Source organism: Odocoileus virginianus, chromosome 5, assembly GCF_023699985.2.
Source record: "Odocoileus virginianus isolate 20LAN1187 ecotype Illinois chromosome 5, Ovbor_1.2, whole genome shotgun sequence".
In the NCBI taxonomy this organism is placed as follows: Eukaryota; Metazoa; Chordata; class Mammalia; order Artiodactyla; family Cervidae; genus Odocoileus; species Odocoileus virginianus.
This window is the reverse complement of record NC_069678.1, coordinates 93,152,806-93,180,014: the sequence shown is the minus strand read 5'-3', so window position 1 is coordinate 93,180,014 and position 27,209 is coordinate 93,152,806. Positions and strand designations below refer to the sequence as shown.

The following is a 27,209-nucleotide window of genomic DNA, read 5'->3' as shown; positions in this document are numbered from 1 at the left end:
TATCATTTCATCCAAAATCTTTCAGAGTGTATCTCTTAAAGAAAAGTACTTTAAAAATAGCCCTCGTACCTTTAACATGCCTTAAAAAATTTGTAATTTCTTAGCATCATCAAGGGGCTTCTTCCATGGCTCAGCAGGTAAAGAATCTGCCTATAATTCAGGAGACACGGGAGACTCAGGTTCAGTCCCTGGGTGGGGAAGATCCCCTGGAAGAGGAAATGGCAACCCACTCCAGTACTCTTGCCTGGAGAATCCCATGGACAGAGGAGCCTGGTGGGCTGCAATCCACAGGGTGGCAAAGAGTCAGACATGCCTGAGTGACAGCACACACAGCATCATCAAACATCCGATCTGAGTTCAAATTCTCGATTGTCTTTGAAACTTTCCCACAAGAAAAGGGGAAAAGTGTTTGTTTGAAACAGGATTCAAGTAAGGTTTACACATTGCAGTTGGTTGATGTTGCCTGAAAACCTTTGGATCACTACCTCACTTTTGTCTTCTGCTTGTACTTGGTTGAGAAATTGGGTCATCCGTCCTGCCTGGATTCTGTTGATTGTGACTGCAGTGTGTTTCACTGGCTTCTCTGTCTCCTGTGTTTCTTCTAAATTGGTAGCTCTGGAGGCTGATTAGAGTCAGGCTGCGTTTCTTCAGATCTGTATTGTCACAAATGATTGACTAATGGCAAACCCTAAAACGGCTTCCTTGAATCAAAGAGGCAGCCCCCCAACCTGCAATGACTCGGCAATTGTTTCTTGGGTTTACAGATTGTAAAGACTGTGAGACTCTGCTAGTGACAACCTGAACTAGCATTTATGAACATCTGACAAGCTGCCCCAGGGTTACAATACATGGAACTTCTGTATTTCCATGGAAATGTGTACAGTTCCCTATATGGAAACTGGTCCTTGTCTCATGTAAGCATTCAAAGACTCATGAGCCTTTTCTTTTTCTTTCCCTACTGATTAAAAAATCTTATTTATTTATTTTTTAATTGGAGGGAAATTGCTTTACAATGTTGCCTTGGTTTCTGCCATAAAGCAATGCGAATCAGCCATAAATATACATATATCACCTCCCTCTTGAGCCTCCCTTCCCTCCCACCTCCCAGCCTTCTAGGTCATCTCAGAGCACCCGTATGGACTCCCTGTGTTACATAGCAACTTCCCACCAGCTGGTTATTTTACACGTGATAGTGTGTACATATCCAGACTACGTTCTCCATTTATCCCACCCTCTCCTTCTCTCGTCCATTCTCTGCATCTGCATCTCCATTCCTTCCCTGCAAATAGGTTCATCCGTAACATTTTTCTAGATTCCATATACATGCATTAGCATATGACATTTGTATTTCTCTTTCTGATTTACTTCACTCTGTATAACAGGCTCTAGGCTCATTCACCTCACTACAACTGACCCAAATTCGTTCTTTTCATGGCTGAATAATATTCCATTGTGTATGTGTATATCTTTATCCATTCATCTGTTGGTGGACATCTAGGTTGTTTCCATGTTCTGGCTACTGTAAATAGTGCTGCAGTGGACGCTGGGGTACATGTGTCTTTTCATTCATGAGTCTTTAATGGCAGTGAGGGATTTCATGCAGTGATCATTCTGGAGCTGGATCCAGGGAAACTTGTCACAATATTTAATAATTAGGAAGGTTTGGCTGGACCAACTAGAGCAGAGCTGTTAACACTTACTGAGGATGTCCTTGGCTGCCCCCTGAGTGTAAGCCCTGGGGTGAATCTAATGCTTAATGCAGGCTGACCATCCTTAGAACAATTAGAAACTTCTGCAGTTCCCTCAGGTCATTGCCAGGAATAGACAAACACATCTTCACTGGGAAGGTCAGTGGACAAATATTTTAAGAAGCATCAGCCTGCCCAGTTCATGCAGAAAAATTACCCTATGTGAAATTTTATAATGTAGTTTAATTTTATATAGAAATGTCAATTCATAAAAAGCACATGTTTGCATTCTATCCTTTTCTCATATGTGTGCATCTATATTTATCAATTTGGTGATTTTGTGATATGAAGTGATTTCTGAGACAGTGCATCTATAGTAAAGACCCAACTTACAACATCTTGACTTAAGAGGACTCCTAAGGGACCAATCTGGTGATGGACTGGGGGTACCTTAGGGCTTTGCCCACTGTGGGCATTTCAACAGTAACACCCTCCTTTGCACAGCCAAGTTTATCCTGCAATACCTCCATTGGGGCAGCCTAGGCGGGTGGGAGAATGTGGGGTGTGGAGTCTAAGCCTCTGGATTGATGGTGTGGCTGTCTTACTAGCTGTGCAACCTCAGGCTAGTTACTAACTTTGAGTCTTAGTTTTCTGATCTGTGAAATGGGAATAACATAAGAGACTTTAAAGTGATAGTACTCATAAAAATCCTCAACAGAGATTAGTTCCTTTCCAGTATTCCTGTTTCTAGCACATCTGTCTACACTAATGGTGTTCCCCTCCCGCTGCACTGCCCACCAATACCCCTACCTGTGGCCCTATGGAAGAGGACTTGCAGACACCGTTGGGTGAGCCGTGGACAATTCTAGGACCTCTGGGGACAGGCACTGACCAGTAAGAACATACTTCTAGCACATGGAGGACTGGTTCCTTGGCCATCTGAGTCTCAGAAGACATTAGTCCTCTCATCTAGCTTTCAGCCCTACTGCTCTAATTTCCATTCTTCCACTTCTCACCTCAGCCAAGTCCCCGTTGGCATTCCCTCGTATGGGAGACCCAGACTGTAACCACGTGAGACGTGTTTTGGGTGCCCGGCTCTCCTTCACATGCTTCCCAAAGAGTCTCCCCAACATAGGTCCCTCTGCAGTGGGAATGACCTCGTTAATCCTGCCTCTTTTTTTTTTTTTTTTAAGCTGATTGGCCCAAAGCTAAACCCCTGACCCAAGAATGGCTAATCAGATTCTTTTCCTTCGAAATTCTTTTTTAGAGATCCAAAATTCCCCATTGGCTGTGGAGAGCCAAGTTGAAAGGTCATATCCGCTATGGCTGCCATTCTGGGTCATACGCAAGGTGACAAGCAAGAGAAGATGGTCTGAGGAGCAAGCAGGAGAATAAAGCAGTCCAAAGAGCAGAAAGCAGGAGGTCCCATGGACCCTGAGCAAAGGAGGAAGTGGCTCTCCTGATGGCATTTCCCTTCCAATACAGTTGGGTTTCACCTCTTTTACTTGGATTCTTTGAGATTCCAGCATCCTTACCATGTGCCCCTTTCACTTGAACAAATTTGTGTGGCTCTAATCTTTGCAATCAAAGCAACTGTGACCAAAGAATGAGACAAGGATTCCTACTCTCACCACTTCTTTCAATATCACAGTGGAATTCCTCACAAGTGTAATAAGACATGAAAAAACAAATAGAAAGCATGATGATTGGAAAGAAACAATTAAAACTGTCTTTATTCACAGAAGGCAGGATTGAGTGCACGGAGAATCTGAAGGAATATACAACAGAGCTACATGTGGCCTTAATCAAGGTCACAGGATACTGAGTGAACACTCAGAAATTAATTACATTTATGTATACTACTAAAACAATTGAAAAATTAAATTAAAAAACACAAGCATTTAAAATAGGATCAAAATGATTCAATCAATACATAGAAACAAATAAAAATAAAGTATGTAAAAATCTTCTATAGTAAACTATAAAGCCATTGCTGGATTAATTTAAGAATGAAAAGTGAAAGTGAAAGTCGCTCAGTTGTATCCAGCTCGTTTTGACCTTGTGGACTACACAGTCCATGGGATTCTCCAGGCCAGAATACTGGAGTGGGTAGCCTTTCCCTTCTCCAGGGGATCTTCCCAACCCAGGGATTAAACCCGGGTTTGCAGGCGCATTCTTTACCAGCTGAGCCACAAGTGAAGCCCAAGAATACTGGAGTGGGTAGCCTATCCCTTCTCCAGAGGATCTTCCTGACCCAGAAATCGAACCAGAGTCTCTTGCATTGTAGGCAGATTCTTTACCAACGGAGCTATGAGAGAAGTCCTGGATTAACCTAAGGAGTACCTAAATAAATGGAAAATTAGGACATATTCATCGATTGGTACCTTAAATTGTTCAGTCTTCAGGTGTCAATAATCTCCAACTTTATCTATAGAGTTAATGTAATCTTAACCAAAATCCTAGCAGACTGTTTTCAGAAGATAAATTGATGAACTGATTCTAAAATTTATATGGAAATGTGAACAACTTAAAATAGCCAAGACAATCTTAAAAAAGAATAAAGTAGGAGGGTTTACTCTACCAGATTTTAAAACTTATCATAAAGCTACAGTATCTAAGACAGTGTAATATTGGCATAAGGAAAGACAATTAGATCAATGAGACAGAATAAAAGTCCAGAGAAGATCCATGTGTCCACAGTCAGTGGATTTTTGGAAAAGCAAAATCAAAACCAGACAAAACACCAAAGCAGTTCATTGGGAGAGCCAGGAGTTCTTTTTAATAAATGATGCCAGAGCAACTGGATATCCATATGGACCATAGACCTAAATGTGAAAGTTAAAAGTATAAAAAATCCATAAGAAAAGTATAGGAGAGTATCTTTGAAGTACTCAAATCTTTCTCATAATGGAAAAGGACAAACAATAAAAGAAAAAAAATGATAAGTCAGTTGTTGTCAATTTCTGCTCTTTAAAACACAGTACAATTAAAAGACAAGCCACAGACCAGTAGAATGTATTTGCAATTCATTTATCTGATCAAGGGCTTGTGGTCAAGATTTATAAAGTATCCAACAAATTTAAGAAATAATAATAATAAATGGGCAAAAGACTTGAACAAGAACTTCACATAAGAAGACACATGAATGGCCAACAAACATACAACATCATGAGTCATCAGGGGAAATAAAACTTAAAACCACAGTGAGAAACCACAATGTATTAGAGTGGATACAGTTACAAAGACACATTTCCAAGCACTGGTGAGACTCTAGAGCAGCCAGAACTTTGATATCTTGCTTATAGGAATATAAAATAATCAATCATTTTGAAAAATTACTCAGCTGTTTCTAATAACATCAACTATTAATGTTGTGTGCATGCTTAGTCGCTCAGTCGTGTCTGATTCTTTTTGACCCCATGGACTCTACCCTGCCCAGCTACTCTGTCCATGGGATTCTCCAGGCAATAATACTGGAGTGGGTAGCCATTCTTGTCTCTAGGGGATCTTCCTGACCCAGAGATCAAACCCGGGTCTCCTGCAGAGATTCCTGCAGGCAGATTCTTTACTGTCTGAGGCACCAACATTAATGTTAACACATATTAACACCTATCCTAAGACCCAACACTTCCACTTCTGGGGACACACTCTGGAGAAATGAGTACATATATCCATAAAAAGACATTTCTAGGAACATTTATAGCAACTTTGTAATAGTCAAAAATTAGAAACACTCCAAATATTCATTAACAGAATGATGGATAAACAAATTGTGGTAATAATTCTCTGCAAAAAGAACAGTCTTATACACAAACACACACATGAATATGAATCTCAAATATGTTGAGCCAAGTGAGAGAGACATCATGATGATATACTGTATGATCCTATCCTTATGAAGTTCAGGAACCAGCAAAATTAATCTAATGGTGCTGGAAACCAGATGTTTCTGACTAAGAGGGATGGTTATTAACAGGAAAAGGGTCTTAGCGTCATGCCTAATGTTCTAGATCTTGGCCTGGTTCATGGTGAAGTGGGTGTATATATATGTAAACATTCATGGCTATGGACTGAATTGTAATCCACCACTTCTGCCTCAAATTTTTATGTTGAAGCCCTGACTCCCAGTGTGATGGTATTTGGAGAGGGCATCTTTGGGAAGGTGGGGCCCCCATGAAGAGGAAAAGACCAGAACTCACTTCTCCCTCCCACCATGTGAGGACACAGCAAGAAGGCAGCTGTCTGCAAGCCAGGAAGAGAGTCCTCCAAGAACCCGACCATACTGGTGCCCTGATCCAGGACTTCTGCCTCCAGAAATGTGAGAAACCAATTTCTGTGATCTAAGTACCCAATACATGGTATTTTGTTATGGCAGCCCAAGCTGATACATTCATCAAGCTGTATACCCAAGATTTGTATATTTTGTTGTAATGTAAAATTTCTTTTAATAAGTACTATTAAAGATGCCTTTATGAAAGCATTTACTATAATGGCAATTACAAAAAAGAGAGCTGAAATATTTGGGGCCCAGCATGAGATAACATTTGAGTCCTTCTTCAATTGCTTCCAGTCTTTGTACATTGTAGAGTTCTGTTTTTTAAAAAAATTTTTGAAGGGGTTCAAATTTAGATCAGAAGCTTGCATTTACATGCACAAATTACCAAAGAGTCAGAGATTATTTTTCTTTCTTAGAGCAAAGGGGACTTTGGAATTTAACAGGAATGGATGGTTAATAGCATTGGGAAAGTGACCATGGAAACTGAACAAGAGATGCTTAGAGTCAAACATGGCACTTTATATGAAGGACACAGTATACAAAGTTAGGGACAAAGATAAGGGGGAGGGCAGAGATCAAATTACTTTATAAAGTAATAAAGATCTGAGCATCTGATGCCAAGGCGCTAGTGAAATGAAGAGGGAGCGAGGATGGACAGCACGCAGAATGCACCCCAGACATCGCATGTCAAGCAAATGTTGACGAGGTGGCTGCTCAGCTGCTGGGTGGTACTGCTTCCCAGGAGGAATTCGTACCTTGAACTCTACATTAAAGTGGCAACTCAGAGCTGTGGAAGCCTGACAGCCCATCAGGAACTTTTTGTCTAGAAAACTTTTCCATTGCACGTACATGATGACCTGCCTGGCCATAGAAATCCAACTCAGAAAACATAACAGAAACAAGGGTCACAGTGGGGCTTCTGAGACTGACCTAGATACACTCTCCAAAACCTCTGTCCCCATGAAGCCCGAGACAGAAGGAACACAGGTGACCTCTGTGGGCCAAGCTGGACTCACTGGGAAGCAGACAGGAAGGGCTCTCATCTCCCCCCTGACTCCCCACTTCAGCCGGCTCTGTGGGTTGGAACTGCCTGCCCAGCCTTGGGTGAAATTTCAGGCAGACCACGTGCAAAGCTTTTCTGGTCACTCTTGGCTTATAAACAAATGGCTTCTTTCGCTGGGTATAAAAAGTGCATCTGGAAGCTCTTTCAGAACTCCAACTCCTTCTGGCCATCCAGGCCTCCTGTGAAACCTCTGCTTCATGCTGTCTTCTCTCCATCCCCCTAACTGCATTTTGGGTCTCCAAAGCTTTTGGGGGCTCCTCAGACATGCCATGTTTGGGGGGGGGCGTGTCTCTGACTGCAGTTCTTGGGCACGCACAAAGCTCTCAAGCTGGTCACTCATGACTCTCCAAATTTCTATAGCCGCTTCCTGCCAAGATCCACTGGACCCTAACAGGCAGCCTTTTGGGTGAAGTCCTTTTCAAAGTGGTTCAGAGGTGGGTCCTTTCCTTGGGATCCACACTTGATTCTAAGAAAACACACACCTCTGCCTTGCCTTTGGTGTAGATAACCCTCAACCCCTACCCAGCCCTCTCCCTTCACCTCCCATGCAGGCTGCCAGCCAGCTCACCTCTAGATGTTTCACACCTTGTATCTCCCATGTTTGAGATATCTAAGACCCCTCTCCCCCCCAACCTCTTAAAGCCCCCCTCACCAGGGTCAAAGTGAGAGGTGTGTTAATTAATTTGATGTATCAACTTTCCTGGGACACGGTGCCTAGATATTTAGTCAAACATTATTCTGGATGTTTCTGTGAAGGTGTTTTTTCACTTCAGTTCAGTTCATTTGCTCAGTCATGTCCGACTCTGCAACCCTATGAACTATAGCATGCCAGGCTTCCCTGTCCATCACCTATTACTGGAGCTTGCTGAAACTCATTTCCATTGAGTCACTGATGCCATCCAACCATCTCATCCTCTGTTGTCCCCTTTTCCTCCTGCCTTCAATCTTTCCCAGCATCAGGGTCTTTTATTATGAGTCAGTACTTCACATCAAGTGGCCAAGGAATTGGAGCTTAAGCTTCAGCATCAGTCCTTTCAATGAATATTCAGGACTGATTTCCTTAGGATTTACTGGCTTGACTCCTTGTTGTCCAAGGGACTCTCAAGAGTCTTCTCCAACATAACAGTTCAAAAGCATCAATTCTTTGGCACTCAGCTTTCTTTATGGTCCAATTTTCACATCCATACATGACTACTGGAAAAACCATACCTTTGACTCTATGGACCTTCGTTGGCAAAGTGATGTCTGTGCTTTTTAACATGCTGTATAGGTTGGTCAGAGCTCTTCTTCCAAGAAGGTGCTTTCAGGATGAGAGTAACACTTAACTCAGCAGACTGAGTTAAGCAGATGACCCTCCTTAATGTGAATATGTCTCCTCATCCAAACTGTTGAAGTTCTTAATAGAAAAAAGACTAGCCTCACCCAAGCGAAAAGGAATTGTGCCAGCAGATGGCCCATGGGCTCAAATGACAGCGGTAATCCCCAACTGCTGGCCCGCCCTGCAGATTTTCCACTCAGCAAGCTTCCACAATTGTGGGAGCCAGTTCCTTAAAATAAATCTCTCTCAAGCTCTCTCTTTCTGTCTCTCTCTCCATATCCTGTTGGTTCTGTTTCTGTGTCTGTCTGACCTGGACAGACTCAAGGAGCAGCCTCCCATAGGGACAAATGGACAATTGAGGGCACCCCGACAATTCCCTCCAAACAAAACCTGGCAGTTACTCTCATCTCTACCCTCTTTTTAAAAATTGAATGTTAAGACATGAAAAGCATTTATGTGATAACTGGGGAAGAGCCAGTGTCCTGAATCCCCCCTGTCGAGCCCGTGACGTGGGCAATCCCATTGTCTCTTGGAGTGTCCTGTGTAGGTGGTTGGATGCTGATGATGTTGTACTTGGCTCCTGAGATTTATCAGAGACAACAGGAAGCAGTTGCTCCTAATATATAATTCAGTTCAGTTTGGTTGCTCAGTTGTGTCCGACTCTTTGTGACCCCACGGTCTGCAACACGCCAGGCCTCCCTGTCCATCACGAGATCCCGGAGCTTGCTCAAACTCATGTCCATCGAGTCAGTGATGCCATACAACCAACTCATCCTCTGTCTTCCCCTTCTCTTTCCACCTTCAATCTTTCCCAGCATCAAGGTCTTTTCCAGTAAGTTAGTTCTTAGCATCAGGTGGCCAAAGTATTGGAGCTTCACCTTCAGCACTAGTCCTTCCAGTGAATATTCAGGACTGATTTCCTTTAGGATGGACTGGTTGGATCTCCTTGCAGTCCAAGGGACTCTCAAGAGTCTTCTCCAACACCACAGTTCAAAGGAATCAATTCTTCGGCGCTCAGCTTTCTTTATGGTCAGACTCTCACATCCATACATGACTACTGGAAAAATCATAGCTTTGACTGGATGGACCTTTGTTGACAAAGTAATGTCTCTGCTTTTTAATATGCTGTCTTTTTGGTCATAGCTTTTCCTCCAAGGAGTAAGCGTCTTTTAATTTCATGGCTGCAGTCACCATCTGCAGTGGTTTTGGAGTCCAAGAAAATACAGTCTGTCACTGTTTCCATTGTTTCCCCATCTATTTGCCATGAAGGGACCAGATGCTATGATCTTCGTTTTTTGAATGCTGAGTTGTAAGCCAGCTTTTTCACTCTCCTTTTTCACTTTCATCAAGAGGCTCTTCAGTTCTTCACTTCTGCCATAAGGGTGGTATCATTGCATATCTGAGGTTATTGATATTCCTCCTGCCAATCTTGATTCCAGCTTTTGCTTCATCCAGCCCAGTGCTTCTCATGATGTACTCTGCATATAAGTAAATAAGCACGGTGACAATATTCAGCCTTGAAGTATTCCTTGCAAAATTTGGAACCAGTCTGTTGGTTCATGTCCAGTTCTAACTGTTGCTTCTTGACCTGCATACAGATTTCTCAGCAGGCAGGTCAGGTGGTCTGGTACTTCCATCTTTTGAAGAATTTTTCACAGTGTGTTGTGATCCACACAGTCAAAGCCTTTGACATAGTCAATAAAGCAGAAGTAGATGTATTTCTGGAACTCTTTTGCTTTTTGGATGATCCAACGAATGTTGGCAATTTGATCTCTGGTTCCTCTGCCTTTTCTAAATCCAGCTTAAACATCTGGAAGTTCTCAGTTCATGTACTGTTGAAGCCTGGCTTCAAGAATTTTGAGCATTACTTTGCTAGTGTGTGGGGTTGCAAAGAATCAGACATGACTGAGTGACTGAACTGAACTGAACTGAGATGAGTGCAATTGTGTGGTAGTTTGAACATTCTTTGGCATTGCCTTTCTTTGGGATTGGAACAAAAACTGAACTTTTCCAGTTCTGTGGCCACTGCTGAATTTTCCAAATTTGCTGGCATATTGAGTGCAGCACATTCACAGCATCACCTTTTAGGATTTGAAAGAGCTCAGCTGGAATTCCATCACCTCCACTAGCTTTGTTCATAGCGATGCTTCCTAAGGCCCGCTTGACTTTGCACTCCAGGATGTCTGGTTCTAGGTGAGTGATCACACCATTGTGGTTATCTGGGCCTTGCATATCTTTTTTGTATAGTTCTGGGTATTCTTGCCACCTTTTCTTAATATCTTCTGCTTCTGTTAGGTCCATACCATTTCTGTCCTTTATTACGCCCATCTTTGCATGAAATGTTCCCTTGGTATCTCTAATTTTCTTGAAGAGATCTCTAGTCTTTCCCATTCTGTTGTTTTCCTCTATTTCTTTGCATTGATCACTGAGGAAGGCTTTCTTATCTCTCCTTGCTCTTCTTCAGAACTCTGCATTCAGATGGGTATATCTTTCCTTTGCTCCTTTGCCTTTAGCTTCTCTTCTCAGCTATTTGTAAGGCCTCCTCCAATAACCATTTTGCCTTTTTTCATTTCTTTCTGCTAGGAATTATATGTAATATACACTTACATGTAAGTAAATTAGGTCCTTGTTACTATATCTCTATATAAATCAAGGCCCTGTGGGGAAAGCAACATCAGGAAGCGAAGGGTGCCTCACCACCTCCTGGTGGGACAGATGGTCCAGTCCATGCTTCTCAAGGGCAGATATGGAAACACGATTTCTCATAACCATCCAGGAATTTGTAGAGTGGGAAGTTTCCAGGAATTAACTTAATGCAATAATGAGGGATTGGCCTCAGGATTTTGTCACAATCATATTTATCATAGTGTAGCTTACAAAATAGCGAAAATGAAGCCCACTAGGACCTCCCTGGTGGTCCAGGGGCTAGGACTCTGTGCTCCCAATGCAGGGGCTGGATTCCATCCCTGATCGGGGAACGAGGTCCCACTTACTGCAACTAAGAGTTCTCATGCCACAGCTCAAAGATCCACATGCCTCAGTGAAGATCATAGATCCTGTGTGCCTCAGCTGAGACCTGGCACAGTCAAATAAAGAAATAAGCAAATACACACACACACATATATATATATTTACATAGCAAAAATGTAAACTTCCTCCAGATCAGAAATTGCTATTGCTTCGCTGTATCCATTTTCCTTTCTTCTTTCCTGTGGAACCAATTTACTGGGGACAGAAATAGACCTGATTTAAAAACAACATACATTTTTCAGCTTCCTTGCAGGTAGAGGTGGCCATGTGACTGACTTTTTGACCCAATTTGGCCACCAGTTGTTAAGTAAGCTTCAGGAAATCTCCTTAAAGGAGAGCAGACTCGGCTGGCATGTGCCCGCCTATCCTCTGCTTTTCTCCTTCCCTCCATCTAAACTGTGGCTGTGATGGCTGGAGATCTGATAGTCATTTTGACAGATGGTGGAGGAAAAGCTAGAAGGAACCTGGGTCCTTAATGGCATGAGAAGTTGCTGTCACAACTCTCCAGACTTCTTTCACACAAGAGCAAAATAAACCTCTGCCTTGTTAGGCTGTACTATTTGGGTTTTTTGGTTACAAGACGCTAAATTCAGTTCCAACTGATATAATATCCAAACATCCAAACAACAGGAGCATGATTAATTAATAACAATCCAATCATATCATAGATTATTTTATAGCCTTTAAATCATGGTGTAGAAAAATATTTAGTAATATGACATTCAGAGATGCTTTGTCTTATTTCCCTCTGCTTTATTGTGCTTCATAGATATTGGAAAGGTTTTTTTTTTCTTTTACAAATTGAAGGTTTGTGGCAACCTTGTGTTGTGAGATGACGATTAGGATTTTTTAGAAATAAAGTATTTTTAAGTTGAAGATTGTACAGTTTTCTAGACATACTACTATTGCACAAGAGTAGTATTGACCACAGTGTAGACCACAGTGTAGTGTAAACATAAATTTTATATGCATTGGGAAACCAAAAAATTCATGCGGCTTGCTCTTCTATAACATTCACTTTATTATGATGATCCAGAACCAAACCCTCAATATCTCCAAGGTGTGCCTATATTGTTAAGTACATTTCAAGATGCCATGTATATAAGATCCAAATTTATGAAGAGATAGCATGCTTAAGACATAGAAAAAAAGACTTGAAAGAGCTGCAACACAGAAAAGCCTCTGGTGGTGGTGATGCAGTGAGTTTTCTTGTATTTAGTATCTAAAGTTTCCTAATTTTGTGATAGAGTAACAGTGGAGCTTTTTATTTTTTAAGGAAATTGTAGAGTTTTAAAAAATATGAACAACAAAAACACTTGTGTTATTTTTCAAACACAAGAAGACACTCCCGTAGCTCTGCCAAGACTTTGCAGATCGAACCCTGTTACACTGTTTCATGAACCAGCCCCTTGGGATTTGCTGTCCCTTACCTTATTCTATTGGCTCCTGGATCTGTCTGGGTTGGTATCCTCCAGAGATGCTTTCTGCTCTGCGGCAAATTCAAGGTCGGGGGTTCATTGACAGAGTTCTCATTTTCCAGTGGATCTGTGATGTGTGAGAAACGTAGGGAGTTAGAAACGTGTATCTCCCCTTTTCAGGCAATTCTAAGAGACTGTAACAGCTGTCACCCTGAGAGGGGAAGGAAGTGGAGTGAAAAGGATGCCCTTCCCCTCAAGCCCTTGAAGGGGAAATTGCCACTCTTTGTGCTCTATTAAATGACCTGAAATGCCTTCACTACGAAAATCATACTTACGGTACAAGAAATTTCATAGCCATGCATATATCCATCTATCCATCCATCCATCCATCCATCCGTGCACGCACAGTTGAAAAAAGAAAATCATGAATGAGCCTGAAAACTTGGATACAAACCTGGTTAATGTCTCAGAGGACAATAGAACCATAACCACTGGTGTTATCTTTCCTACTGGACAAAATCCTTTGCAATTTACCAGTTGTTTAACATCTGACTTTACAATGTCTGAGTCCTAATAGATGTTAAGTAATAAATCACCTCCCCTAGAGTGTCAGATCAGCCAAGGTGAGGTTGTCAGTTAATGTTCTACTATGACTTTGAATGGATACCTCTCAGCAAATGAAACGGAGACTGTCTTCCCCTTCCAGACCCAGATCACAAACCGCTGACTCAGAGCACCAGCTCCCTTCCTTGTCAGGGGGTAGAACGGAGAAACCTGGTGCTGGGTGGCCTGTTCTGTTCGCTCCTTAGCAGAAGAGTGTTTTCTCCTCGGACCCTGGATCAGGGGATGCTGGGCTCTCTTGAGAGTTAGCTTCAAGGAAGCGAAATGAGGGAGTCACTCTACAAATAAAACTGTGAGTTTAATGAGAGTATTTACAGTCTGAACGTAAATGGTGTCTTTGGTTGCGGGAGGGTGTGCCGTGGTCCCTGTGTCTACACTGGTGTCAGCAGCTTCCGTTCGGCTTGGAAGCCACAAACTTGAGGCCCAAGCATGCTAAGTCCTTTCAGTTGTGTCCAAGTCTTTGTGACCCTATGGACAGTAGCCCGCCAGCCTCCACTGTCCATGGGATTCTCCAGGCAAGAATACTGGAGTGGGTTGCCATGCCCTCTTCCAGGGGATCTTCCCGACCCAGGGATCGAACCCACGTCTCTTATGTCTCCTGAATTGCCGGGTGGATTCCCCCATCGTCAATCCCATTTCCCCTCCAGCCTCATCTCAGACACAGTCCCACACCCACCTTTCCTCCTGCTCGGGAAGACCCCCGCCCTGACCAGCTGTATCTGTATCTGCTCTTTCCTGCTCGCCACGCTCTAACCCTGTAAGTCCCCAGTGGGGTAGCTGATAACTCCGTGGGGCCATTACACGCTTGAAATGTGGCCTGTGTGACTAAAGAAGTAAATTCTTCATTAAAAAAAAAATTAAGCTAATTTAAATTTAAATGTAAAAAGAGAGTCAATTTCATTATTGGAAAACTTTTGAGGATATTTGGAGTAATTTGAGGATTATCTCTACTTTAACTTCTGGCTGTACATTTAATAACTTTTCTGGCTGTAAACGACTCTTTAACTGTGCCTTTTATGAAATCTAAATACAGATCGAGAATTTCCCGTGAAAATTTAGTATGCAAATTGAGAGAGACTGTAAGAATAAAATGCTCAACAGATTTTCACAACAGTGAAAAAAAAAGGAATATAAAATATCTCATTAGTAATTTTTGTATTGATTATTGACTACATGATAAAGTGATGGTATTTTAGATGCATTGGGTTAAATAAAATGCATTGTTAAAATCAATTTTACTCATTTCTTTACTTCTTAATGTTACAAAAATTTAAGTGACTTATGTGCCTTTCACTGTGTTTCTGTTGGACAGAGCCTCTCTAACCCTCTTCTCTGCCCAGACTCTGGAACCGGAAGAATGTGAACTCTGGTTCAAGCCATATCGTTCACTAGCTGCATGATCTGGGATAACTGACTCAATCTCTCTGGGTCTGTTATTTTTTTTTTTAATCTGTAAAATGGGTATGGTAGGAACCGCATTGAAATGCCTGTCTACCTCAGCCACTGAGTACCTACAAGTGCTCAACCAAGTTAGCTGCTATTGTTTCTGGCCATGTCCTAATGCAACCCTCAAAGCTCACCTAAAATATCATCTTTGTGGGGATCATTCCTAACTCTACGGGAAGGGTCTAGTTCTTTGCCTTTACCTCTCTTGATGCATTGCTTGCAATAAAATGACATCATTACAGCATTGTGGTTTTTCTCAAAGAGCAGAGACTCCCACTTCTTTGTGTGTGAGTATGTGCTTTTAATTCTTTTTAAAAAATTTTTTATTTATTTCTGTGGCTGCACTGGATCTTAGTTGCAGCATGCAGTGTCCTCGTTGCAGCGCATGGATTCTCTGGTTGTGGCATGCAGGCTCAGTAGCTCCGTGGCATGTGCGATCTTAGTTCCCTAACTATGTTCCCATACCCCCCACACTGCACGGCAAATTCTTAACCACGGGACCACCAGGGAAGTCCCTGCTTTTAACTCTTATGGAAATTTTCAAGCGTATGCAGAAGTTAAGAGAGTAACATAGTGTAGCAGCCACCCGGCTCCCATGGCTATGGTCTCCCCATCACTGTGTTTCTCTTGCTTCGCAGGCCACTCAACACACGGTTCTGTGTTTGTGGTCGATGGCAGACCACCACACTTCCTTTGCTGCTCCTTCCATCAAGCAGTGGAGTCAGTTTCTCCATCTGCTTTCTTCCGGACTGGCCTTGTGAACTGTGTGGGCCAATAGACTGTGGTAGAAGTGACTGTGCGGGCTCTGGGCCTGGGACTCAAGGCCTGGGGGCTTCTGCTCCTGCTCTCTGGGAACCCTGCCGCCTGGTGGGCAAGCCCGAGCTAGGCTGCTGGAGGCCGAGCTACCACGGGGAGCGGAGACAGACAGTCCCAGCTGAGGCCCTTCGGGACCAACCAGCTCACCAGTGGCCCGAGAGGCTGTCCTTGACCTTCCAACCCCAGCTGAGCCACCAGTCCACTGCAGAGGTCAGACAACGTGGCCCGGAGCCAGGAGCCAGGAGCCATCCAATCAACCCCCAGAATCAAGAGAAATAATAAACATCATTAATTCTGTCTCTGTGTTTTAAGGGTGGTTTGACACGTGGCAGAAGGCTACTCAACAGTGTTTAGTGCAAGTTTTTGAACCAGTTAAGGCCTCCCCAGCGCACACAGGGCAGCGTGCTGTCTGTCCCCCAGAGGCTAAGAACCTGTCACCCTCCCTACAACCCCAGCATGCTGTCCTCTCAGCCCCTAGGCCAGCCACCGGCAGAGTGGGGCTGATCTGACAAACCACGTTTGTAAGTGTTTATGGATTTGTTCTGCTCAACAAATATGCTTTGAACAAATACGCTTTCAAATATGCTTTGAATATGCTAGATAAAATGTGCTAGGAACTGGTTTAAAAGATTAAGGGAAAGGGACTTCCCTTTGGGTTCAGTGATTAAGACCCCACGCTTCCAATGCAGGGGGGCTCAGGTTGGATCCCTGCTCTGGGAACTCATGGAACTAGGATCCCATTTGCCATGCAGTGAGGCCAAAAAAAAAAAGGGGGGGATCCTGCTGTAAAGCTATTCCCAAGGTATTGTTGTTGTTCAGCCACTGTCGTGTCCAACTCTTTGCGGCCCCAGGGATGGCAGCACACCAGGCTTCTCTGTCCTTCACTATCTCCTGGAGTTTGCTCAAACTTATGTCCATTGAGTCGGTGATGCCATCCAACCATCTGGTCCTCTGTTGCCACCTTCTTCTCCTGCCCTCAATCTTTCCCAGCATTAATCCCAAGGTATTAATCTCACATATTTTCAGGGCAAAAGAAACTCTGGCTATCATGGCGATGGAGAGAGAACAGGATAGACTCTGACCACCCAAGAAACTCATGTTCCCAGACATCCATACACACAGCACCAAGCCTCCCTCCTAGAAGGCATGGAATCCAGGGGTGTACTGAGCCCTGGAACAAGACATCTATTTTAAATAGAAGCCAGTCCTATTGGATCATTTGGGTCAACACTTCCTCCTGTAGTATCTGCATCATCGTATTGGGGGAATTTGAATTCTTTGGATAATGGCTTCAGAAAATTCCACCTTATTGGACCTGTCCTTGATCATTCTCGACGCCTTTCATCTCCTTTCATTTAATAGGGACCTTTCAGCCCTGTTGACTCCAGCTGGATATTAACCAGCAGCTGTGACTGCCATGCCTGGTACTGACCTGCTGGTTGGCCGGCGTTCCCCTCAGAAGTGCCTCTGGCTTTGCCTCTGCTTCGGAGTCTCATGGCTCGATTGAAGATGGAGTTTCTCTGGATTGTGTTGGTATGGGATGCTTTGTCTTGCGTCTCCTGGTCGGCATGGGGCATTCTTGCTTCTGAGAGGACCTCAGGTCTCACACTGGCCAGCTCATCAACCTCCCATGAACCACTCACTGATTTCTTCTGCAGCTTCTCTGAGTCCTCAGAGTCCCTGGTCTCCATTGACACACGTCTGATTATTTCTTGGCAGGATGACTAGAGATCAGTACCCTTTCTCCAACGTCCCTGGTTTTGAGTGCTCTAGAAGATAAAGAGATCAGTTTTCTGTCAGGGTCATCAGGCTAAAGTTGCTATGCAGAACATGGAATTCTGTTCCCATTCAGATTTGATGAAATTTGCAATAATCTGTGCATCCTGGCGAACCACATCTTTGTCGACGAAAATTACAGTTTAACCACGGCAATTTAAATGCATTCATGTCTCATTTTATAATTGAAGTTTGTTAATTCTACTCAGAAGCTGCACTTATGGGGAAAATGCTGAAAGTGGCTTGTGGAGCTAACTTGCAAGTAAACATTTGCTGAATAATTCAAGACAGGGTAGCAAAAATGATGCGGGGAGGAAAGGAAGATGTATGGACCCAAAAAAGAAAGAGCTGTGGGAAGAATAGGAAGGGCTGTCAGTGAGTGACAGGTCCCGAGACAGTAAATTTAGAGATGGGAAGTCTGAACCCTGCAAGAGCAAACCTCTTGCTGTCTACTGGGAGCCAAGTCAGGTTGGTGGTTTAGTGGCCTCTCTGATAAGATGAGGTAGTCCAGCAGCTGCGGGAAGCAGAAGCCCTCCCCGATCCCATGGTTACCCCCTCGGAGGAAATGGCAACCCACGCCAGTATTCTTGCCTGGAGAATCCCATGGGCGGAGGAGCCTGGCGGGCTACAGTTCACGGGGTCACAAACAGTCGGACACGACTGAGCGAGTGCACACACACACACAAGAAGAATCAGCCCAGAGACCCGAGCACTATGGTGTTAGAGACTGACAAGTGTTAAGATGAGATGCTGAACTAAGGAAGCTCAGTTGGGGGCAGCAGGAGCTCCTTCACTTGCAGCCCCAGCAAGACCCCCATGGTCCCAGCATCCAGGTTTCTGATCCATAAATGCCGGGTGTGCACCATGGGAGCGATCGGACAGGTGCTGTCCTGCTGACTAAGCCAGGCATCCCTTGGAGAATCCGGCTGCATTAAAGAAAAAATATGTTTACTTATTATTGATGGTGCTGGGTCTTGGTTGTTTGCCGCGTGTGGGCTTTCTCTAGTTGTGGTGAGTGGGGGGGGCACTCTTCATTACGGTGCCAGGCTTCTCACTGCAGTGGCTTCTCTTGTCAAACACAGGCTCTAGAGTCAGGCTCAGTACTTGTGGCTTCTGGGCTTAGTTGCTCTGCGGCGTCTGGGATCTTCCCAGACCAAGGATCGAACCTGTGTCTCCTGCAGGCAGGTTATTTATCACTGAGCCACCGGGGAAGTCCCTGGCTGCAATTTCAGGTAACCAGAGAGGAGAGAGCAGTGGCTAAGAGGTCACATTTAGGTACCGGACAATTAATAGGATGCCCCTCCTAGGAGTTCCTGGGAGGGCATCGTTTATTACAGACGCAGCAAGGAACCCACAGCTGGTGGGCAGCTTGGGCGATTTTCACTGAAAGCAGGTTTAACCTGAGTCAGCAAGTGTGGTTTAGTCACTAAGTCGTGTCCGACTCTCGCAACCCTATGGACCATATAGCCCACCAGGCACCTCTGTCCATGGGATTCTCCAGGCAAGAATACCGGAGAGGGCTGCCATTTCCTTCTCCAAGGGATCTTCCCAACCCAGGACAAGGTCGTTACAGCTATGCCCTCTGGGGCCTGGGACAGGAGGGGTTGGAATGAGGACCACAGGCAAGGACAGACTTCGGCTGTAGATTTCAGAGCAGTCTGAAGGTGGCCGTGAATTCCTGGGTCACTGGAGGTGTCCAGACGAGACTGTTGGGACTTCAGGACTCAGTGACTCTGCCCTATGCCCCTGATCTGGGCCTCAACACTTCCATCCTGAGGCTATTCTCAGCTTAGAATTGATCAGGGGGCAGTCAGTGGGCAGGCATCCTGTGGGCAGGTAGTACAGGAGTGAAGAATGTGCTGGGGCCAGTCTGAGGAGGTCTCTGAACTGTGTTGTGGAATTTCTACCGCATTCTTGAGGACTGTGAGGGAGGAGGTAGTGGGATCCTGGAAGCTCTGGGCAGGCTGGGCTGGAAGGCATCACACAGGTGTATCACCCAGGTGTGGCAGGTGGGGCGAGGGTGGGGAAGGTGTGTGAGAGGAATGACAGGATCTGCGACTCAAGATGGTCCTGAGAGGAGCAGGGAGGGGACCATCCCAGTGGCCATGGTGGGTTGGAGTGACTGGGCAGGCTGGTGTGGAGTGGGATAGAAGCCAGCTTGGGCTTGGTTTCATAGCATCTCCTACTCTGACCGTGGGGCACCTCACAGGCTCCTACTGCGTGGCAGCCCTTTGGACTTCAAGGTTATTATTATTATTGTTATCACCACCACTATTATTTTGAAAGTGAAAAAGTCGCTCAGTCGTGTACGACTCTGTGTGATCCCGTGGACTGTAGCCTGCCAGACTCCTCTGTTCATGAGATTCTCCAGGTAAGAATACTGGAGTGGGTTGCCATTCCCTCCTCCAGGGGATCTTTCCAACCCAGGGATTGAAGCTGGGTTTCCTGCACTGCAGGCAGATTCTTTACCATCTGAGCCACCAGTGAAGCCCCATTATTTTAGGCTGTTCAAAAAAAATTAAGGTATACTTTCTATGCAGTAGAATGTGTCTTTGTTAACTCTGTGGTTCTGAGTTTTGACAAATGCAGACAGTTCATGTAACCACAGTGGAGACACAGGACATTCAATCACTCTGAAATTCCCTTGTGCGCCACTATAGTCAGCCCCTCCCCTGCCCCTGGCCCCAGAGACCACTGACCTGTATCTCTTCCCCTAGTTGGCCTTTTCATGACTATTGTGTTGATGGAACTGCAGCCTTTGGCATCTGGCTTCCTTTGGCTGGTGTGGTGCATTCGCCACGCAGCCCAGTTCTATCAGTAACAATCACCAGTGTTATGAATTCATGGAAGCCAACACAATATATGGTGAAGGGCTCTCTGCTGGGAGTCAGGGGACTTAGGTTTGAACCTCCATTTCCTGCTGCTTATAGTCACTTACTTACACGGGGCAAGTCAGGGCCTCAGTTTCCTGTCCAGGAAACATGGGGTTGGGTGGATGTTCTTGGGGGCTCCTTAGCCAAGCCTCAGGGTTTCCTTGGTGACTCAGATAGTTAAGAATCTGCCTGCAATGCAGGAGAGCCAGATTTGATCCCTGGGTTGGGAAGATCCCCTGGAGACAGGAATGGCAACCCACCCTAGTATTCTTGCCTGAAGAATGCCATAGACAGAGGAGCCTGATAGACTAGAGTCCATGGGGTCGGCAGACATGACTGAGTGACTAAGACTTTCACTTTCACTTTAGCCAGATTTCAAATTCTGTGATCCAGGGAGACTGAGAGAGCCCTCAGAGAGAATTTCACAGTGACAGGAACCCTGGAGAATGTTCCCAAATGTCCCTATCATTATGTTTAAATGAGGGAGCTCTGAAAGCCTGAAAAACATATTCCATCCTTAAGATACCACAGACACACACGTACACATGCAAACACATAATTTGTGGAAACTAGAAAAATCAATTCTGATTCCACCTCAATTACTGCCTATTTCAGGCAGATGTGTTCTAGCTTTGCAATGTTTTTATAATCGCTACACTTCTTCCATATCCATTAACTGCTGGAAAGCCTGACAGCCCTCCCCTGTCTTCGCTGATTTTTCTTAAACTCCCAGTAGCTTTAAGCCCCATATCTTCCTGTTCCGTGTGGCTTCAGTGTGGAAGTGTGGGGGCGTGGCTTTGTGATTGGAAGGGAACCCTTATGGCAAAACTGCATAGCATCCATTCATTCATTCGCTTACTCACTCATAAGCATTGGTGCCACGTCGTCCACGTCTGGCACCTGCTGGCACAGCATACACATATCTGTTCCGTGTCAGCCCACACTCCCTCCTTAAGAAGCTCCAGACGGGCAGGACTCGGTCTGTTGTGTTTACTGCTGTTCCTGGTGCCCGGCACACAATCGCACGCTCTAAACATGTGCTGCTTACAGCAACGGACGAATGGTTGAGTTCCTTCTGCGAGGTGGAGGTGATCATTAGCATCATTTCATACATAAGGAAGCTGCAAGTGAGACGGCTTTGGTCAGTTGCCCAGGATTGCACAGCTGGTAAGTGGTACAGCAAGGATCACCCCACATCTGTCTGACTTTGTTGGGGAAAACTGTGATGGGGTCAGAAGATGCTGTTGTAAGGACTGGCTGAAGGCTGGCCTGGGTTAGTGAAGGCGGGTCCTCTCTCCTTGCTAGCTGTGTGGCCGCTGATACATGAGCCAAGAGCAACCAATAGACCTCCGGGCACTGGGCTGAGAGCCAGGGGGCCTCCCTGCATGAGTCAGTTGCCTGGGACGTCAGGACTCATGGGAGTAGGTGATGAAGAGGGGAGTGGGTGAGCTGACCACAAGCCCAGCTGTGGCCATGCAAGCCAGCTGCCAGAGGGGGGGCCTATGATGCCATGGTGGGCTCTAGAATATGCATCCCCTAGACCAGGGCGTCTCAGGCGTTCATGTGCGGGGGCTCTAAAGAGGCAGATTCTGACTCAGGAGGTCCAGGGCGGGGCTCAGGATGCCAATGCTGTGAGTCTGAGGATCAGCCTTGAGCAAAACCACAGCATCCTTGACAGATGTGGGAGTGAGCGGGGCCCACGCTGCCCTTCGCTTTGGGCAGGTCTGGGAGGCGCTGCCGCTGGTCGGAAGTAGAAGACAGAAGTCCTGCTGGACAGCAGGGCTGGGGAGGGAAGAGGAGGAGAGGTCTGGAGGGGGAGGGGACTGAAGCAGGTGCTGTCCCTTCGATGTCCCCTTCTGCCTCTCACAAGGGAAAGAAGTGTTAGGGTGGAGGGGTGGTGGAGAACAAGAGGATGTGGAGGAAGGGTCCTCCAGGGGCCAGGGGATGAAGCACATGTGGGCTCTAGATGAGAGCCCAGGGCACCTGCTCTGAACGGGCCTTCTAGGTGCTGGGGTGGCCCAGTAAGACCTGGCCATGCCTTCCTGTAGCTAACGGGGGCTACAGGAGGGAGTAAAGACTACAGGTAAGGGAGGCAGCGACGAACAGGAACAGTGGAAGCTGCTTTGCTGGGAAGGGTTGTGGTGAACAGGTCACAGGGAGGCCTGAGTCAGGGAGCTTCTTCCTCATGAACATCCTGGACGGCAGCTCACGGTCAGTGCCTGGGGCCAGAGCCTTGGGCTCGGGCTCAGCCAAGCAGGGGCTCAGCAGGCAGCTTCAGGCAGGGACATTTGGGGAAAAGGCTCAACAGGACCACACTGAAGACTGCCTTCATCTCCAGGGAGGCTCCAGGGCACTGTGACCCTGGGATGTGTCAGCTATCCAGGTAGGGGGCTGCGGGGCTGGGGGATTGTGACTTGAAAGGGGTGGGAGAATGAAGGCCCTTAGCTGTGACTTGACATGACAGCAGGAAGGGCCTGAGTGCACTGACTCAGGGGCAGGCAAGTTGAGACTCTAAGGGGGGAGACAGGCTGGCTCAAGCCAGCTCACCTGCATCATTTCATTCCTGTCCTAGAACTGAATTGGTACCTAAGACTCCTCCCAGGTAAGCAACAGAGTTTGCCTTCAGCTATAAACGACAAAGACTTTTCTTTTCTTTCCTTCTTCCTTCTTTGTTTCTTTCTTTCTCTCTTTCTCCCTTTCTTTCCTTCTCTCTTTGTCTCTCTCTTTCTTTCCTTCCCCTGGAACAAAGAAGGAAAGCTAGTGAGGAAGATTCTGGGCACACCAGACGAGAAAGCCTGAACTCTCTGGTTTGGAGGAAAGCCTCAGTGTGGAGGAAAGCTGCCCCGGGAGCTGCTCTACCATGAAGATGACCTTCACTGCGAGAATCACACGTGTAACATGTGCCAGCTGCAGAAACTGGAAAAGCAGCTGACTGCAGGGGATACCGCTGCTGCCCCTGCGCCTGGAGGAGATGCTGCTGGGAATGTCTTGGTGTTCTCAGTGGGAACAGAGGAGAGGAAGGGAATGGGAGACCCAAAGAGAACAGGAGCCTCGGAGAATCTGAAATGGACATCCAGAAAGTGGGGAACGGGCCAGATCAGAAAGGCAGCGGGAGAAGGGGAACTGGGGGCAAGGTTCAGGCACCCACAGGCTCGGCACGTGGGGTGAAGCTCCGGCTGTGCTGGGGCCATGCTGGGGGGCTGGCTTGGCTTCAGGGGGTGGGGGAGTCCTTGTAAGACCCAGACCACTGTGAATTGGAAAGTTGAGTGTATAGAAATGAGGGAGCAGAGAGGGAGGGGGAAGGGGACAGGCACAGCGGGGTAGGGGGTGAGACTCGGGTTCAGTTGGGAGGCCTCTCTAGAGCAAGTTGTGCAGAGGCCTGGAGGAAGCCAGGGAGGAGCCTGGGGATGATGGAAGGCAGAGCTTCTAAACTGGATTTGTTGACTTGCTTTTGGCTTGAGGGAGAAAAGGAGAGATGAACCTTGATTCTCCTTGTAGGTTGTTAAAGTTGATACACTGGGAAAGAAAGCAGGAGCTTGAAGGAGACATTAGGTCTGAGATCAAAGAGAAGACACATTTGGCAGGAAGCTGGACTTGAAAATGGTCCTTTGTGACTGGCGCTGAGCCTACCAGAGTACCCTGGAAGGCTGAATACAAATCACAGTGACAATTCCTTGAACACTGACTTAACAATAACAGTTTCTAATCCAAACAACTGTCTCTTTAGAGGTGAGAACAATAGAACACAGGGAGATAAGGAATGTTCTCAAGGCCATGAGGCTGCTGCATTCCTCTGGGACCACACGCTTCCCAGTGAGCCTCCTTCAGCACTGTATCCTAGCAGCCCGGGACACACACACAAGACAGAAGTGGGTTAGATACAGGGACAAGATTCATGTGCAGGATAAAATGGATGGTGATAGATCAAGTGTGAACAGCACTGCTTTCCCCAAAAATGCAACAGAAATTAGTGGAATTAATTTTAAAATTGAACTGGGACCTAGACAGTGGTATAGAGAGGGTAAAGTCATTTCTTTTTCACAGGACAGTACTTAGATGCCATATAGAGAGGGTAAAGGCATTTCTTTTTCACAGGACAGTACTTAAATGCCAGAGAATGGTGGGACATCGATATGAATGCAACTCTCTATCCATCTATCCATTCATTACCTAGCTTTCCATCATCTATCTATCTATCCATCCATCCATCTACCTATCTATCCATCCATCCATCTACCTATCTATCCATCCATCCATCTATCCATCCATCCATCTATCCTTCCACCAACCTATCCATCCATCCATCTAGTTATCCATCCATTTATCCATCTGCCTATCTATCCATCCACCCATCTGTCTGCCTACCTACCCATCCATCTGTCTACCTATATAGATGGGTTGGCCAAAAAGTTCATTTAGGTTTTTCTGTAAGAGCTATCTATCTATCCACCCATCCATCCACATTACATATAATCTGCAACATGAGGGAGGAGAAAGTCAGAGGCTAAAAAACCAAACCAAATATACTTGCTCGCAAAAAAAGGGTTAGTGACAAGCATAAGGAGCAGAGTTCAAAGCACCATGGAGCTATGTCACTGTGGGCAAAGAAGGAAGGAAAAGGTCAGATGAAAGGACTCCAGGTGTCTCCTGCAGGTTATGGTAGGGACATAGGAGGCTAGAGAAACAGGTAATGGAAGTTAAAAAAAAATAAACCTTTTACTTTAGATTTACAGAAAAGTTGCAGACAATGGAATTTCTAAAGCAGTTCCTTAAGGAACCAAAGAGCTTCAAGTACAATAGTTAGGAGTTCAATATTTGGAGGCCCTTGCACTTTAGTGGGGCTTCCCAGGTGGCGCTAGTGGTAAAGAACCCACCCACCAATGCAGGAGACATAAGAGATGCAGGTTTAATCCTTGGGTTGGGAAGATTCCCTGGAGGAGGGTATGGCAACCTGCTCCAGTATTCTTGCCTGGAGAATCCCATGGACAGGGGAGTCTGGTGAGCTATGGTCCATAGGGTTGCAAAGAGCTGGACATGACTGAAGCGACTGAGCAAGCACGTGTGCATGCATACAGAGGAGAAGCATTAAACAAGGTGAAGGAACCATCACAGGGTGTAGAGCAGGATCTTTCTTCCTGTTCTGGGATTGCTGCTAAGGCTAAACAGGGTTTAGTTCTATTGAAATTTCTGCTGCAGCTTGCATCAGCCAACCAGCCACCATGAGGGATTACTGAAAGAGGTATGCCTCCCCCCTGCATCCTACCTGTATAGAACAAGAGGAAGGACGTCCCTGGTGGTACAGAGCATAAGAATCTACCTGCAAATGCAGGGAACACTGGTTTGATCCCTGGTTCAGGAAGATCACTCATGCTGAGGGGCAACTAAACCCTTGTGCCACAACTAATGAACCAGAGCCCTAGAGCCTTTGAGCTGCAACTACTGGGCCAGCATGCTACAACCACCGAAGCCCATGCTCTAGAGCCCTTGCTCCACAACAAGAGAAGCCACCACAATGAGAGGGGGTTGCCCCTGCTCCCTCCCCCACCCCTAGGAAGGGAGGAGGGTGTTGAAGTGGCTCCAGGTCAGGTCTCCCATCCCCCATCTCCCATTTCCCATCCCAACAGTCTAGCCTGTGCTAGAAGAAAGGAAGAGAAACTTTGAACAGTGTGAGTTTAAACTTTGGAAAACATGAACATGGTTGAAATGGGCAAAGGATATGATGAGATAGTGCACAGAAAATACAAATCCTTAACAATCCATGAGAGATTTTCAACCCCATGTCTCATAAGAGGAGAGGAACTCCAAACCACACTGAGAAAAGTTTTTTGCACTTATTACATTAGCAAAGAATCAAAACTTTGAAAAGTGATTGGTGAAGCTGAAGAACCAGAGGCATCTCCCTCCCGAATCATCACTGGTAGGATTTTACATTGATTCCATCCTAATGAAGGCAGTTTAGAAACCTCTATCAAGGTAAAAAGCATATGTGCTTTAATCCAGCAATTCTATCTGCAGGAATTTGCTCTGTGGATCTGCTTGCAGATGTGGGAAGTGGCCTGTACTTGTGAATCTGCACAGCTTTGTCTGGGAGAAACAGATTGAAGATGCTATAATTTCAATCAGGAACTGATTACACTGTTCAGTTCAGTTCAGTTCAGTTGCTCAGTTGTGTCTGACTCTTTGCAACCCCATGTACCGCAGCACGCCAGGCCTCCTTGTCTATCACCAATCCCCGGAGTCCACCCACATCCATGTCCATTGTGTTGGTGATCCAAAATATCTCATCCTCTGTCGTCCCCTTCTCCTCCTGCCTTCAATCTTTCCTAGCATCAGGGTCTTTTCAAATGAGTCAGCTCTCCACATCAGGTGGTCAAAGTATTGGAGTTTCACCTTCAACATCAGTCCTTCCAATGAACACCCAGGACTAATCTCCTTTAGGATGGACTGGTTGGATCTCCTTGCAGTTCAAGGGACTCACAAGAGTCTTCTTCAACACCACAGCTCACGAGCATCAATTCTTCAGTGCTCAGCTTTCTTTATAGTCCAACTCTCACATCCATACATGTCTACTGGAAAAACCATAGCCTTGACTAGATGGACATTTGTTGGCAAAGTAATGTCTCTGCTCTTTAATATGCTGCCTATGTTGGTCATAACTTTATTTCCAAGGAGCAAGCATCTTTTAGAAAAGTCTAAACATTTCCATCAATGGAATCAGATGTGGTTGTATTTATCAAGAAAGAGTCCTAGGGTATCTCAAGAAAACAAAAGATCAGGAGAGTATCATGTTTTCACCAGTGTAAAAGGGGAAAATAAATTCAAGTTTATTTGGATGTGCCTGAAAACTTCTGGAAGGAGTTACAAAAACTTAGTATCAATGGCTA

At 45.6% G+C, this 27,209-nt stretch overlaps 1 protein-coding gene across 1 annotated transcript in view; it reads right to left on the bottom strand.

The window, feature by feature from the left end:
* The window catches only part of NGEF (neuronal guanine nucleotide exchange factor), a 92,480-nt gene extending 71,188 nt beyond the window's left edge, over nt 1-21,292 (bottom strand). Inside the window, exons 1-3 of the mRNA XM_070468458.1 lie at nt 21,189-21,292; nt 17,109-17,445; nt 12,806-12,920 (exon numbers count right to left, since the gene is read on the bottom strand). Of these exons, the coding sequence (XP_070324559.1) occupies nt 12,806-12,920; nt 17,109-17,367 (374 nt within the window). The 5' untranslated portion in view covers nt 17,368-17,445; nt 21,189-21,292. The remainder of the gene's footprint in view (nt 1-12,805; nt 12,921-17,108; nt 17,446-21,188) is intronic.
* Between the last annotated feature and the right edge of the window lie 5,917 nt (nt 21,293-27,209).